Raw genomic sequence first — 17,849 nt, 5'->3', positions numbered from 1 at the left:
GTTTTGAATAAATTGCAAATACCTTTGAATGATCCGGTTTAACTCCCTCTTCAGTTAGTATGTCTCCATAGAACGTGATGTCAGATTTGCACAGTTTGATTTTTTTTTCTTTGTTGAGCCTCATATTTTCTTTATCAAGCCTTTTCATTAGATTTTTCAGATTTCTGTTATGGTCTTCTTGCACTTCTTCTAACATCTTGATGAAAAATCTTCACTAAGCTTATATAATCACTTATAACATGTGCTATAATTTAACTTAAAAAGCACAACAAAATAAAGTAAGACGTAAAGGAAAATAAACCAACATTTTTATTTAAACGTTTTCAACAAAATGAGTTTCAAAAAGTCAAATGTAAACAACAAAAAAACCTAAAAGTATTATTATGCTGGCCAAACATTAATTTAATCCAAGATAGAACACATGCTTTGATAAAAAAATTACTCAAATATAAAATTTTAAATCTACTGTTGACGTCTAAGTATTTTCAGAATTGTGTTAAACAATGTCTCTACAAATGATACAATTATAATGTGATCTAAAGAATCACAAGATTTAACAATTGAATTTCACAATAAAATTAACTTGAAAATTAAGGGTTGGAGATAAAAAATAATTTAGATCTAATCTCATCAAATGTATCAGATTTAAATGCAGTTATGTCTTAGAATAGACATTCAGTATTAAAAAAAAAAATAGAAACAGTCAAAACTCATGAGGATATCACTAGGCTAGAATAGAATAAGTTCAACAATATTGGAGAATCATTGTGTATTTCAAAATAGTAATGTAGGTCCTGTAACTACACACTTTAAATCATATTAGGGGAAATTTGTTGTTTTGTTCTAAGTAATTGTGCTTGTAAATCTTAAGCTATAATATAACATTATAGTAAAGATTATAATAGAACAATAATATACTCAAAGTAATTAAATCCTTACAAAATAAAAAGTCAGCAGGATGGGTTGGAGCTCCAGTTAATTTTATGAAAAATTTCTCCCTGCAAACATACAACAGTCTCCCTCAAACAGTCTTATAGTTTATGCAGATGATATGACTGCAATTGTTAACCCATTGAAGAAGCCGTTAACTTAGCCTCTCTAGGACTGAAATTTTAACTTGATTTTGGCAAAAATGCATGTACTAAAATATTAATATAATGAGTTTGGATACAAAATTAGTCAGTTTTTCAGGATTTTTTAGTCTATTTGGTTGCTCTACAATTGTGTTACTTGCTTTCTTCAAATAATTTTGTATTTATTTTTTTTTAATTTATATTTACAAATTGTTTAGTAAGGAAAACACAAAATCAAAAGTAACTGTCAATATTCTATTACTTTTTTGTTTACCTGTTTCAATAATTTTTTATTCAAAAGAAGTAAAGGTTTTTTCATGGAAAACCAGTTTTCATTGGATTACGTAATTACAAAGCATAATAACAAAACAATCAAATTTCACTTACATTTTTTCACTTTTTGATTATTTTATGTCAAGCTTCTGAATTGTCTGGGAGATGAGATAAAACGGGTTTTTACATTCAATTGTTTTTATTAAAATGATAATTAAAATAAAATATTCACATTACATATAATGACCATTCATTTACTTTTTATAATTAACTTTTGTGTCAATCTGAGTATCTTTGATATCTCAATCACTGTCCAAGTATCTGCCTACTTCTGAGGTAAGCAAATTGTCTTGTTCCATGAGGTAGCGGAAGAACTAAAAACTCTTTCAACAACTATAAACAGGTAAACACTAAACATTGAGAACACGTTACATTAATGTAAGCAGAACATTGAAGTGACGAAAATTGAGCATATGTCAAAATGTAAACATTAACAAAAGAAGCTGTAAGTGTGCAAACATAAAGAATCAAAACAGAATAATTGCCTGTAAGATTGTACGAGGGCACAAAACTACGATCTAGCGGAAAATCAAAGAAATACGTAATCATTAGCATCTAGAAAGAGCACAAGTGACGCTCGGGCAAGTTCCCCAATGGGTTAAATATAAGAATGACGACAAATTGAAGGTTTTTAAAAGTCAGTAAAACCATAAATGAATTATGGGAATGATTTGAAACAAATAGACTGAAACTAAACCCAGAAAAAACTGTTGACAATGTACTCCTCAATTAAGAAATAATTTTTTTAGTGATTTAGAATTTGGAGATCAGATATTATCAATTAGTAACAACACTAAATTTTTGGGCATAGCACTTGACTTGCAATTAAATTGGACTAAGTGCATTGAAACTATTTTAAACTCGGCATGCTTTCAAATGCTTATTATGAGACACTATAAATGTATTATCACATTTAATCATTTACTAAGCTTATTTTTTCTGAGGGTTTTCTACAGAAATAGATATAATTTTTAAAATTCAGAAAAGATTTGTAAGAATCTTAGAAGACTTCTTGTCGGGCTTTAATGAATATAAGCTTTTGACTGTACCAAGTCTAACAATTTTCAAAACCCTATGAACAGTGCAGTTTAATGTCAACCTTTGTAGTAAAAACGTAAATCATAACACTAGGTATAAAACTGATTTTTAATACCCCAATTATCATCTGAAAGTGGTGAAAAAGATGTCATCCTACATGGGGAACAATATTTTTCAATAAATAACCTTTAAGATTTAAGCATTATTCAAGTGCATTCAGAGACAACACAACATATCTGTTAATTTAAAAACATACTATCAAGTAACAGTTTATAAATGAAAATTTTAAAAACTTTACACATGGAATTGCTGTTTTATAATGTTGAGGAGGTATGTATATATAGTTTTTGACGTGACAACGTCTTAAATTAGGTTGCGACTCGGAGTCACTCATGAAAAAGTGTAACTCCCGGTAACGTTACGATGCCCGTCCAGTGGGTCCGCCGCACGGGATAAAGCAGATAACTGTGGGTCCGCCGCACGGGATAAAGCAGATAACTATGTTTATTCGTGAAAATGTGGAGTGCTTAGATTCGTCATTTACAACAATAAAGGTAAATAATTGTACACTGATATTTCATTATCGTAAACTATGATTGATTGATTAATTGTTAGATTGACACAAAAGTTGAGAAACTGAGTTTATAGGTTATGTCATACTATTGACAAATGTTGATAGTGTTAAGTAAATTATTAGTTTAAATCACTCTGCAATCAATCGTAATTCAGTCGATTGAGAAGAAACAGCGCGTATTGCTAGTCAAACATTTAAAATAACAAATTATAACCTCTAACCTGTCATAACAGTGCGACCAAACAAACGAACTAAACCGACCAATCACCACGCGCGGAGTTAGAATTTAACTGTGTTTAGCAAGAATTTCAAATTCCAATTTTAGTAAATGTTTTATTCAACTTTACCATTTACAATAACAAATTTTAATTAATTTCAAATTATGTACAATGTTTTAGTAAACAAAATCTATATATATATATATAAAAATGAAACTGTTCGTGTGTAACAGCATCACTCACAAACGGCTGGACGGATTCGCCTAATTTTTTTTTTTAATTTGTTCGTCTTGATCTGTAGAAGGTTATAGGATACTTTTTATCCCTTTCCCGATTCAGGATTCCGCCCCACTGGTTACAGAAATACCCGTAAGAAATGCATTGCAGCAAACATAAGTTATTAAGTGAAAGAGTCTTTTCAAATTTTTAATCAGCTGTTCTTTGTAAACATATATTATATGTAATATATATATATATATTATATATATATATATATATATATATTCAATCTATGTATACTCAAATAATGTAGTATGTAAAAGTAAAAGCTTACGAGTTGAAAGTAATTTATAGTAAAATATATTGATGTATATGAAAATTATATATATATATATATATATATATATATATATCTTATATATATAAAAATCTTGAGTCACGATGTATGTTGCCAATAAACTCCAAAACGACTGAACCAATTTCAATCAAATTTCACATGTATCCGTAATTTAGTCTAACTTAGAAGATAGGATAGTTATTATCTGAATTATTCGCTTATGTCGTGAATATAAACGAATAAAATGAAGAAAAGTTTTCAAAGCGCCTGCACATTATAACCTGCAATTACGAGATAGATACGTATATAAAACAGTGAAACACTATTTGAAGGCGCTAAGTTATGATGTATAATTGTCTAAACTAAATTTTTGGTTGAACTTAAAGGTTGAGTGGTAGACCACTTTGTAATAAAATACATTATGCATGTACAATACATTTTTGACATATTTTCTTGATCGTGACATCAAGGTAAAATCTACATCGGGGTTGGAAATATAATTTACTTCAACCAGAAATGCTCATACGCGGGCAAAACTTACGAAAAGCGTGCGAAGCCGCGGGAAACAGCTAGTATATTTCTATAGTTAAAATTTGTGCAATTCTTATTTTCATTCAATTCCTTGTTCCTATTGTGCAATTTAATAATATTCATATCAATAAATATTCTACCGAGAAAAAGACGTTGTCACGTAAAATCTTCGCCCGTAAAACCGACTTTACAGGCAACCATAATTTTTTTGTCTTGACAACTGTTTTTCCATGATAACCTGATTATTGATGTGGGCTATCCTTACTTAGTTAGCCTTTTGGATATGTTATTTCCTTACACAAGAGTATTGTAGCCTATTATTGACAATGTCATCTGTTACATAGCTGAGCTATTACGTGGAACGCTTTTGTCAATAAAGATTTATTTATTAGCAATTAATGGTTTCCCTCTTAACAAGAGTTGTACCTAAATTTGTTGTTTTTCTGAATTTTTTGCTGCATTTGTAGAGTTTATAAATTCATTATCCCATGCTATCATCCCACAAACAAAATCAATCGTCTATTTGTATGTCAGTTATTTCCATGGAAATACTACAAATAAAATCATAGAATACTCCAGGGCAGGTGACAGCTGTTTGCACTGTGTAACTACAGCGAAGCGAGGTCACCAAGGTGCAAACACCAATAACAAGAGGTCAAGGAAGTGCTGATATCTAGTGGAAAACGCTACTTTCGTGTCATTCGGTTGTCATGGAAATCCTTTCTCAATAGTACGGCAGACAACAGAATAAAACGAACAATATAATGATTCGAAATATTACGTCAGAAGCACACTTTTACGTAATCGCTATGAAAGTAGTATTACATAAAAAAAACTGTGAAGGGGTCGAAGAATACTGAACTAGTCTACTTTACACTTTTTTCTTACAATACCATAAGATGAACAGAACCCTTAGAGTTAATAAAAAATTGTGCCAGTCATTGCAATACAAATTTAATCAATCACTTTCCCGGAACTATTCAAGAAGTAAGGAATATGATTACAAAACCGTGTCAACAACTTACACCAAGCCGACTGAAAACATCGAGCCTTTTTTATATTAACGAATAAAGTCCCCTACTGTTATGATTCAATGAACATCAATACTGATAATCCTTGTTCTGCTGCTCTCCAGCAATGCTTTTATCTCTAACCGAAAACTATCAATACCAAGGTATTTTCTTTTCTTGTTATGTTACTACAACTCCTATATTAACAGTAATCTTTGCTGTTATCATACTTACTGGGTCTAGTTCCACATTTACCTACAGGAAGATTGACAAAAATATATGATGTACCTGAAATGTATCAGCAAGTCATTAATGATTTCAGCCTTCTCTGCACTATTAAACCATACACCTCCAACATTGTTTTTGGTAGTCTAAAGATTGCATAATTTGGTTATTTTTAAAATTTAAGCTAATGAGAGTGAAGCCAGATTATCTATCTTTAAAATATTCACTTTCATTTGCCTTTACTTTACAAGTTTTCCAAATCCTTGTACAGTTCCGCCACAAAAAGAAAGTTAGTCATATAAATGTAGTTTGGTTCTCTTTGAATTTGCAGTAACTAAAGCAATATTATTGAAATCTTACATAATGAGTAGTTTTGCACCTAGAGAGTATAGCTGTTGTAATATATTCTATAGTATCTATAGAGAAGCAGCGGATCCTGCCATTGAAATTTCTTGTATTTTTACTAGGTGAACACATGCTTCTTTACTAAATAATTATGTTGGGGATTTGTGAAAGTGTAAAATCTAGAATATAAATAAACAACGTTTATTGTGCCACCCACAATACTAACTTTACTTTTAATAATAACATTTAATAAATAAACCTTTTCGATATTGTTATATTTTTAACCAGAGCAACAACCCTTCCCGGCGAATAATTTATAACGGTTGAATCGCATTTGTGGTAGCAGTAAATATGTAGTGTCAAGTCGACGACGTCAACGTATGACCTTTATCTATAGCGTATACAGGCCGGATCACGCAATTCTTATCGTGGTGTAAAACCTCATGGTAAATGGGCCCATATTTGGATCTACTTCGGTCTGCGTTGTACCTTTACTTCTGTTATTAGAGTAAAAAGTATAATTAATAAAGGAAAACTTAGTTGTAAATGTCTTACAAAAACTGCGTGGGATTACTCTTAACATGGGAAATTGTTCACATTTTCCCTCAACAACAATCAACTAATTCAAGAAAATGATGTGAAATATTTGAAAATCCATCTCAAAAGGCGATTAACATGGCGAACTTACACTTGGAACAAACGACTGCCGCTAAATACAAAGTTTTCGAAAATGTTTTGGATGTTTGGAATGAAATCACATCTATCTCTTGAACATAAATTGTTTCTATACACAGTTGTTTTGAAACCTATCTGGACATATTGGATTCAATTGCAGCGCACTGTACCTATATTTATGGAATCTGAAAATAATTCAAAGTTTACAAGCCTATGTACTGCAAGCTCCGTGGTTCCTTACGCGGTAATTCACATATACCCTGCAAATTCAATAAGAGGGAATATCAATTAGTGTACGCTACATAACTAAGCTTGAAGGACATCAAAACCATCTTGCTTTAAATTTACTGGACAATAGTGGGCATGCATATAGATTTAATAGGAACGATTTCCTTGACTTAAGTGGTCGCTTTGAAGTTCTTTACGTTGGTTAAGATCTTTGAACGCTAGTCAACCATTGCTTTTCTAATGTATCATATTTACATATTGTTCATAGTTTACTGAATAGATTATTATGATAAACACAAGTTATAAAACAAATGAGAGAAGACACAAATATAACCATAGTCACAACGTTCTAAAACATATTACGTACATTGTTCCTATTATTCGTTTTTATGTATATTACGCTATATCACATAATTAAACAAAAATTGGTTCTGTTTTGGATAATCATAAATTTTCAAAAATAAACAATCGAATTAAAATGTTGTTATAATTTATTAAAACATAAGAGTTAAATAGGAAGGCTATAAAATAAGATCTAATGAGTGTCGATCCTCTTGATGGTATGGACCACGGCGTTGAATCAACTCTTTTGCACTGTACGAATCCGTCTTGTCACAACAAAAATAAAACAGTGAAAGGATTAATGAGGGAAAGTAGGAAATGTTGTGATCGGTGTGTTGTATCTTTTGTTTTGTTTTGTCTATGTTAAGATTGTGTTTTGTGTGAGTGAATTTATATGTTCGAAAAATTAATGCATTATTCGGTTTCATAATGGCTTTAATAGTTGATAATGTGCCAGACTATTCAAGTAAATAAGTTCAACAAGTTCACCGAGAATAAAACCAAACATATCTAAACACCAGTAACCATGTAAGTTTTGAGTTTGACATTTATTTGTGTTTATCTCTATTCTGGATTATTCTGTGATTCTTTTGTATGTGTATCTTGTGGAAACTGATGAAATAAGCTACTTTCATGTATTAAAATTTGTTGTTAATGTGCTTCAATTCAATAACCCTATAACTGTTTTGTTGGCAAAAAGTAAACCTAAGATAGTAATAAGACAAACTACAATCACTAATGAGGTTTAGAAGTAAACAGGCAAACAGTAATTATTTTAGTTGATTTTAAAATCAAAATAATGTTGTTGTATAAGTAGAATAAATTATATGCATCAAATAGTCATTGGCTAATTTAGAGATTCAGCTTTGACAGCATGAGTTAAAGATGGGCTAGAGTAGGAACAGTTTAGATATCGTACTGAGTCAATATGTATTGTAGGCTACTCTGTTGAGTAGGAGAATATTATAATGAGTATTTCTTTACATGTGAAGCTTTCACTATATTGATTATATAAACACAGTTTATATGTTGTACAGTAATCATTTAACAGAATAACTAAGCTATGTTTAAGTTAAAAAATAGTATATAAACTACCTAAATAAATATTTAGGCACTTAGATTTTCATATTAAAATATAGGCTACATTTAATGTAGGTTTAATTAATTAATTGTAAGTTACATTAAAACTCTTTTCATATACTGTAGTCTGAGTAGATTAAAATAGGCTGAAAACTTAAAGACTTTTAAGGTTATAAAACCAAATTCTGTTTTTGTTATTACAACTTCGTTTCATTAGTGTTTATTGTTATATTAACACAGTTTAAATTTGTTAAAAACTCATTAATCTTTCTTTGTAGTAAACAACTAGGCTAGTCTAATCAACAAAGAAATATGAATCTTATAAAAAATAAGCTAACTTACCTCAGAAGCAAAATAAATGTAGGAGCCTCAATTGGAAAATGAAAAAAGAACGTTTAAAAAATATACAGGAACTATATCATTAAATAATTTCACAATAATACCAAAGGCCAAACTAGAGGCTTGATGAAAAATATAAATCTTAATACCGGTAAGCCTCAGAGCTTCTTATTAGTATTTTTACCTGAAGGATACTAGCCTATTTAAACTTAATTCGGGTAGGGTACGAAAACCGGGCCCGGTTTTTTTATATCGAAATTGGCAAACGATATTACTTAATCATAACCATCGATATAATCAATCGATACTGATTAATTATTTTGAATTATTAACTTAAATAGTCTATATCAACAGCTGTAAACACTACAATAATACACGTAGGGTAATATTTCAATTTTACATAAATAATTTTAATTATTAAAAATGGCAGTCTATTTTAGAAAACTACACGACATTGCTTTGAAAGATGATAAAACATAAATAAAATATATTGTTTTTGTGGCATAGACATGTTGGACTTGTACCGAAAACCCCATTGTGGGAAAGAAACAACTGTAACTGTGAGAGAAGCAAATATGGTAGACATCAGTTTTCCTAATTTTTGTTATAATAACTTGTTTGATCACTGTAAATATTACATTCATATTTTAATATAAAACATATGATTGTTATTGAGGACTATAGATACTTTTTGATAGTCTAGGATTTGAAATGCGAATATTAGTTATCGAAGACTACATTCTTCGATATAAAAAGCCGGGTCCGCTTATCGTACCCTACCCCTTAATTCATCCGTATTATCTAAAAAATTTCTAAAACATTTGTAACAATTTCTTAAACAAATTCTAAACATAATTTGTTTTTTTTTTCATTTCTAAGGATTTTTAGGTGCTGATAAACCATATATTGGATTAAAAGAATTAACACACCATATATGAAATTTATTTTATATCTCAAATTTTCCTATTGATCTAGGGGATCAGGGGAATGAGGGTTTCTTGGTGACGTGAATAACAGGGTTGTCAATATTTACACAAATAATTGGTAAGTTAGGGAATTTGAGTGGTTAGCGTAAACCTGTACCATCTGCATTTAACTTAAGAGTAATTTAAGATCTTTTCGTTACTCTCATCTGTTGTTCATAATTTTGACTCGGTTTCTTCCTCTTAAGTTTGGGCTGCAGTACAATAAGAGGACACCACCACAATAGAATCATATTTGATTTTCTAAACTATAGAAACAAAAATGTTGACACAAACTACGTTATAGATACTTTAAATTATATCATATAATTTAGCTGTTTTAAATCTAAAATATTAATAATTTATTTATGAATAAAAAACTATCTACGTTATGTGTATCGATAAAATGTAACAAAACAAAACAGATTTTTTTGTTTTGAATTAATTTGAAACAGTATTGTTATTTAATACATTAAAAAGAGCTTATATAAACATTAATTGTAAATAACTGTAATTAAAATGTTGATGTATTTGATAGTTTAAGTATTTTCATTGATAATTTGGTACCCTGATACGATTGCAGTGGTGGCCTCTACTATACTGCAGCCTAAGTTTATTCATCATAATTTTTCTATAATTTTGGTCTTGTTTGCCATCATGCAAGCTCTTTGCACATCTTTTTCATAGTTTATTTTTTACCTTTCTTGATTGATAAAATTTTATTGTGTTGTTAATTTATAAATATAGACACTGTTCTCTCTCTCTTTGTATAGTGTTAGTGAGTTATGTTTTTCTGTCAGTTTTTTATGAGTGCACTTCAAAGTATGCAGAAGTGCACTGTTTACTGTAACAGAACTGTGCATAAAATACAATGTTTTCTTTTTAGTTTGTTATGGTCTTTTTCCCCTGTATACTTGGCATTGTCCATTTGCTACAAGTCATATATATATATATATACTCTAGCTGTTTCCCGCGGCTTCGCACGCGTCTCTTAAGCTTTGCCCGTATATTTCTTTGCCTTCAAATAGTGTTTGGATATTTTAATATACGTAACTACTGTGTTGTAATTGCAGTTTATAATGTGCAGGCGCTTTGATAACTTTTATATCTTGCAGTACAGCCTGGTGGTTAGTTACATCAATGGGCATTGCGTATAAACCTTCTACATAGAAAAATACAAATTTTCATAGTGATCGGTCCAATAGTTTCTGAGTCTATAAAGGACAAACACACAAACATTCATTTTTATATATTATGATTGCAGAAACAGTTTAAACAAAATTTGTCGTTTCTCTTAAGCTTACTCTATGCTTTAAAACTATAAGTGTAAAGAAATTTATATATAAATATATTTTTTGTCGCATTATATATGTTTACAAAGAACAGCTGATTAAAAATTTGAAAAGACTCTTTCACTTAATAACATATGTTTGCTGCAATGCATTTCTTACGGGTATTTCTGTAACCAGTGGGGCGGAATCCTGAATCGGGAAAGGGATAAAAAGTATCCTATAACCTTCTACAGATCAAGACGAACAAATTAAAAAAAAAATTAGGCGAATCCGTCCAGCCGTTTGTGAGTGATGCTGTTACACACGAACAGTTTCATTTTTATATATATATAGATATGTGGTGTGAGATCCGGGTTCGACTCCCGGCGGAGCAAGTACTTTTTGCGATTCAATGTTTATTGAAATTAAATAAGGCAATTGCCATTTATACAATTTAATGTAAATAAAAGTCGTTTGACAGGTATTTGGTCTTCTGATCATATGTTAGTTTGCTTATTTAAACACATATGTGACAGATACGGCCAAATACAAAATAATTGAATCGGAAAAAGTAAGCGCTCTGTGGTGTAATGGTAGCACATTCACCCGGAAAGTGAGAGATCCGGGTTCGACTCCCGGCGGAGCAAGTACTTTTTGCGATTCAATGTTTATTGAAATTATATATATATATATATATATATATATATATATAATTAGCTGAGTTTGTGATGTTTAGTTCTCTTAAGCATTCATGATGAGCCAAAAGAGATTTTTATATTTTACTGATCTATACTATCTCAAGGCATGTTTTGTATTTTTTTGCAACAGCCCGGACTGATGGGCTTATTAAAGAAAAAAATTTCTCTGCCTTTCCAAAATGTGAATGTTTTATGTTTCTGTTTTAATTTACTTTTCCTTTTCATAAAACAAAAAATAATGTGAAATTGTTAAAGTAAATACCTATTTACCTTTAAGGAGTGAGAAAATAGTACTTCTGGGCTGGTTAAATGATTAATACGAGAAAAATACTTGTACCTTAAGAATTAATACATAGCACAAGCGCGCGCACGCACGCACACACGCACACACACATGCACGCACACCAAAAAGTACTTGGTCCCCAGAGACTCGAACTCAGAAATCAGGGTTTGGGTTTCTAGAGAACAGTGAAGATTCTAGTGCAGCTGATCAGTGAATATTCCATTGATCATGTTATCAGCCAACTATGTATTGAAAATAGCTATACCATTGGAAATACCTAAGTAATCCAACACACAAATCTTTATGTTAATTGTGAGGTCAATGACAGATGCTGATAATCAGTAATAATTGGATTGTACATCCATACTTTGTAACTAACTCTCTAACCCCAGAAACGTTCACTTTTTGTTGGTTTATACCTGCCAGTAGAATCTATACTGTGTAAATAGCAAAAACCAATGGGTGAGTGGGTGGGGCTCCCTTAATGGCTGGACCATAGCTAAGCCTCTCCATCTTCTGAGGTAACATGACTGAGAGAGTGGCCGCTATCACTCATGAAATCTCGATAGGAAGCAGCTCCTACTCCCAACCTTACTCATCCTGAATATCCTGTCACTCCAGAAGCAGCACAAAGGTACTTTTAGGACTAAGTGTAATGAAGGATTTCCTCATCTTCATGTTTTAATTTTTTTTTTAACCTAACGCTATTTATTTTTGGAATTACTGGTACATAAGTACTGTGGTTTTTTCAGGTAAATATATTGTGTATGGTGATTTATCTTATGATATAGTAGTAATAAGTGCTTAAGAGTATGTTGTGATAAGTTAAGTGATTTGTTTTAAAATGTTATAATGTTGTATACTGAAATGTATGTTCCCATGGTAACAAATCGCACGGCTTCACATTTTTTAAGTCAACCGGGTACCAAAGTCTTCTAGTGAGATTAAGTGACACTTTTTAGTATATCTGAAATAAGAAAAGCAATGCACGAATTACATTTTTTTAAATTTGGCTGACCCATTATGGCATCTTTTGAATTTATCCATTTCAAATTCCATTTTCTTCAGCCACAGAAATCCTGTTAAATGTAGGATGTTTCCACAACAGTTAGGTTTTTATATCTATTCTCTGTAGTTTCATATTTAATGGGATTTTCTTCATATATTCTTCAGAATTGAACTAGGGATGTAAGTTAGATGTAGTGTATGTAGATTTTTCCATAGTTTTTTTTTTTAAGTTAACAATGAAATTCAACTAGAAAAATGTTTCAACTTTTCTAACAGTTTTGTTTGGCTTATTCAATTTTATCCAAAAGTAGACACCAGAATTTCTCAATAGTCAATAAAAAAATCTTACCATCGCCTACCTAAGTGTCTCCAGAGTTCCACAAGATTCTAACCTTGGTTCTCTTTTATTTCAAATATTACAAGGTAAGAGTATGTCACACCATGTGTCGTGTAACTGTCTTTGCTGAGATGCATGCAAAATTTCAAATCTATAAGTCATCCCATTATAGAGGTTTTCTGTGGACAGGTAGATAGACAGACAGTCATACAGAATAGAAATTTTTATATCCCTCCGGTAGACAAGAGAACTTATGTCAGCCAACTGAGTGATAGGTTCCAATGACATTTGGCCACATTCCATGGTTGAACAGGCACCATTTTAGAACTCATTCTTGTCTATGTGAATTTTTACTTTTTTCTCTATAAATAAAAAAGTTTCATGTTACATAATTATGCTGTTTGTTTACAAATGTACTTATTCTGCTATTGTCTCATTACCATCATGGTCACCCACATGATCAATGTAAAAATATTTGATAGTGCTCAGCAAAATCCCATGGAGTAACATGCACCATCATCGAACTCAGTGTTTCTTACATATCAATGCAGCTTCAAACGGTTTCTAATTTTCTTGTAAAGTCTATATTTTTTAAATTCTTGATAGTTCTTTCTTATTTAGATTATTATTCTTCTTGACAGTATTTTTTTATGTTCCAAAATATAATTCAGGTCTCCGTATTGTGTTTTATGTTTGTAAAGGAAATACTGCTTTAAATTCATAATTTTTCTTAATTTAGAAGTTTTAATAATTTGTTAATTATTAATGCTAACCGTATTTGATATTAATATTCTTTACACAAGGAAGTTTCTTGTTATGTTATAATATTGTATTTTGTAATTTTCTTTTATTGTTAATATTTTTGTGCAATGATCCTGGATTATTTTTTTAAAAATCTTTTAGATATTTAAAGAAACCAATCTTGTGTTTAATTCTTTTAAGATTTCGTATTTTGATAAAATTAATCTCTTACTTTTTATATATTCTCTTAATCGCTATGTAGCATACTGCTACGCATGTATTTTCACTTTGTTTATATTGTACGTGTTAATTTTTTCAATTGGTTTTATTAATATAGCTTTACATAAGTAAACAGATTAAATTTTACGTACAGTATTTTTTTAGTATTTCTATTATGTATTGTAGGTAGAGAAAAATTAGTTGCCGTTTTAACGATTAAGAAATAAGAAATATACAACTTGTCTTTTAATAACAATGTCTATTATAGGCTACATTTAACCATTATAAATGTAATAGCTCTCAACTTCAAAAGTATATCTTAGGAACACTTAAAAACTAAATACAAAATTAATACAAACACACACAAAAATCATTTGTAAGTGCTGGTGTTTGGGCATGTTAAATATATTAAACAAACCTACAAGTGGTGGTCATTTTATTCTGTTGCAACAGACCATTTTGGAGTTTTGCACAAGGGTTTAAAAAAAATTACAAATAGTAGTTCTAATATTTTGGGATTTTTTTCTACACATAAAATGAGCAAAAAAATTCATATGAAGGTATGTCCTAAAACTTTTAGTTTTCTGTCTGTCTGTATTCAGCTGTCCAGCTGTGTTAGTGAGTGGTTACTGAAGCTCCTTGTTGTTTTATAATAGCAGTTTAAAATGTGTGACGTAATTGAAAATCCTGCGAGTTGTGAAGTGTGGTCAGTAATACACTTTTTTTTTCTAAGCACAAAAAACCAATTAAGATTTATCTGTGATGTTTATGGGAGCAACGTGATTACTGAAGGTAGAGTGTTTCAGTGGTTCATTAGGTTTAAAAATGGCTGAACTAATGTGAATGATGGCAAGAGACTTTTACTAGTAATCATATGATAACTTCCATTTTATAAAACAATTAGTAAAAAATGCTATATTTTATGTATTTAGTGAGATAAATTATAAAATATTTGATGAGGTGCTCATTGTTAAAGCTTTGTATAAAGTGATTGTACAAGTACTATTTGTTTATATACCTGACATTAATACAAAGTAAAAAATGGATTACACAAGTTTTTTTACCATGGCAAGTTATATTTAATATAAAATATTGCAAGACAAAATATTTGGCATATTTATTAAGGTATAATTCATATTATATTTCAGAACAAAAAGAATGTTGGATCTAAAAATGCATTGTTAAAAATGGTTGTGCTCAAATTATGGTTAATTACCATGTTATTATTATTACCTAATTACCTCTTATTATTATTTTTTTTGTCACAAGAGGTTTTATTGAGCATAGTGTACCATTTTTATAAAATAAAGTGTTTAATTGTAGGACTTAGACGAAGCTAACCCCAGAGCTTACAGCTTTTTAGAGAGAGTATACAACATTAGAAATATCAGGAAATAAAACTAATGGTCTGGATATATTCAAAGACTACTAACATTCATCACAATACATCTTAAAATTGAACCACTTTCTTGCGTCTATAAGAATATATGAATAAAACACCTATTGTGGCGCAAACACTTATTAAAGACTTCCCAAAGTTTACCTTTTCAACTCAATTATTGCAAATGGATAATTCTACCATTAAAGTTGAACGTGTTTAAATGCTGTTTGAAAACACTACTCTCAAACAATAAGTAAGAAAATTTTATGCTGAAGAGTTTTAAAATTTAAGTCGTTTTTAAACTTTAATAAAAAAATAATGGTAGGTGCCTACCTAAAATTTCAGTGTTTAAAAATTATTTTACATGGATATGTTTATGAATTTTGTGTTCAAAATATTCAATGTACAGAAAAAATAATAAATATAAAATTGAACTTATATGTGGTATTAGTGGTATTAATTAATAAAAATTATGAATATATGGATACTTTTATTTACATCAATTCCCACAGTCAGATATGACATGTCAGATTAAATTTGCATAATTTAAACACACATTTACCACTTCAATTTGCTATTTGTTAATTAGAATAGGGATGATAGCAATATTAACCTAGGAATCGATAACCAATATAATTTATCCAGCCTTTGAATAATATTCTATCTTTGATAGTAATTAATGTTATTGGTCTTCGATTTTAAATTCACAAGGTTGGTGACAAAACCTAAAATATGCCTTGTTAAAATTTCTCAACTCAGCATGACAGCTATAATATTTATGCTTAGTAGTAATAGTAAATGTCTTGTTGCAGACAACTTGTTGTATGAAGGAACAAGATTCAAGCTGAGTGTTAAAACTTCCAAGATGAATAAAAAGTGAGTGCATGTAGAAATGCATGCTGCTTATAGACTGCAGTTTTCATTCACATTTTTATTATTCATCTTTTTAGTTTTGTAACTTTTTATGAATTGGCTGGCATTGGTAGTTACAGATATTAGACTGGCGTAAAAGCATTTTCATTGCCATTGCATCGTCATCAGATTAAAACTAAAAATCTCATAGGAAGGGGGATCAAATATAATGCTTGGTAGTGTAGCCCCATTCTGATTGTCTCATAATAATTATGAGACAATCAGATAAAATAATCAAGAGACAAATTATTTGTCTCTTGATTATTTTATTAATAAATACAGACTACATTTTTATTTAATTTTAGAACAGAAATTTAACTAAAGGATCAGACAGACATTATATAAGTTAGGTACAACTGAAGTATTTCTACTTCCAGATGAAATAAACACAGAAACACAGTTTTATAATTAATTGATTCCTCTCATAAACATATAGTCAAATATATAAGTATTTGAATGAATAAAAATACAGCATCTTGCTAGAATGTGTTGTGAAATTTGATTACAGTGAACATGTCGGAAGTAATTTGTTGATGATATCATATACTCGTATGATAATGATATCATAATTTATGGTTTTAAATCCAGGTTACAAAATGTCACCTAAACTACCCTATCATAGTGATGTCATCAAGGTGGCAGGTGTTAGCATTCCTATATATAACCTGTAGATTGCTCATTGTTAATTATATCATAGAAAATGTTATTTCGGTTAATTAATAGCAATTTTTCATGCTTTGGAAAAACGTATTTTGCAAATCTAAAAGGTTTTCTTATTTTCAATAAAACAGTAATTTAAAAACATACATAGTAGTTATTGCACGTTTTATTTTACATTTTTAGCGAATGACCTTGTCTAGTGGGTATAAGGTTTATCACAAAATAAACTGAATCAAGGAATTGTTAGCGTTATTGCTCCTTAGAGGCCACCACTGGGAAATCATGTCCTTGCAAGCAGTCTTCCTACCCAGTTGCTGTAGTGGTTCAGAAGTTACATTGCCACTGATTGGTGTCTTATGCCTAAAAAATAATCAGGGGTAGGTTACGATATAAAAAGAGACTATTATAATTGACCATTTCATGAAAAAACTGTTCTTTCATTGGGGAAGGGAAAGAGTTTCTGTTATTAAAGTTTTGTTAAATAAATATTCAACACCAAACTGATTATAACTAGGTCTGGCCTGCCCTAATTATACCGCTGTCTAGGACCGGTCTGGATAAATGCGCTCATGTTTGTATACTTCGTATCACGCCCTGTGTAAAGATACTCAAGATGTGGTAATTAAGTTCTTGTGTAAAGAGAGCCTTACTAAAAATTGAAAGAGTGTTTAAATGGAGTCTACTAACAGACCTCCTCCCTCTCATATTCTACAGTAAAATAATAATCAGAAATGTTCAAGTTAGGGAGAGAAGTCTGGATGATGACCCATATTCCAGTTGCCAGAAATACTGTCTGATAAGCATGTGAAG

The 17,849-nt window shown here is 30.2% G+C and overlaps 1 protein-coding gene across 2 annotated transcripts in view; it reads left to right on the top strand.

The window, feature by feature from the left end:
- Positions 1-7,394: 7,394 nt before the first annotated feature.
- LOC124360303 (zinc finger MYND domain-containing protein 11-like) overlaps positions 7,395-17,849 on the top strand; it is a 61,579-nt gene continuing 51,124 nt past the window's right edge. Inside the window, exons 1-2 of one of the 2 annotated variants that reach the window (XM_046813808.1) lie at positions 7,395-7,676; positions 16,280-16,343. In XM_046813808.1, the coding sequence (XP_046669764.1) occupies positions 16,333-16,343 (11 nt within the window). In that variant the 5' untranslated portion in view covers positions 7,395-7,676; positions 16,280-16,332. The remainder of the gene's footprint in view (positions 7,677-16,279; positions 16,344-17,849) is intronic. The other variant, XM_046813809.1, reaches the window with a different exon arrangement.

The sequence above is a fragment of the Homalodisca vitripennis genome, chromosome 4, assembly GCF_021130785.1.
Source record: "Homalodisca vitripennis isolate AUS2020 chromosome 4, UT_GWSS_2.1, whole genome shotgun sequence".
Lineage (NCBI taxonomy): Eukaryota > Metazoa > Arthropoda > Insecta > Hemiptera > Cicadellidae > Homalodisca > Homalodisca vitripennis.
This window is presented reverse-complemented; position numbering and strand designations above follow the sequence as displayed.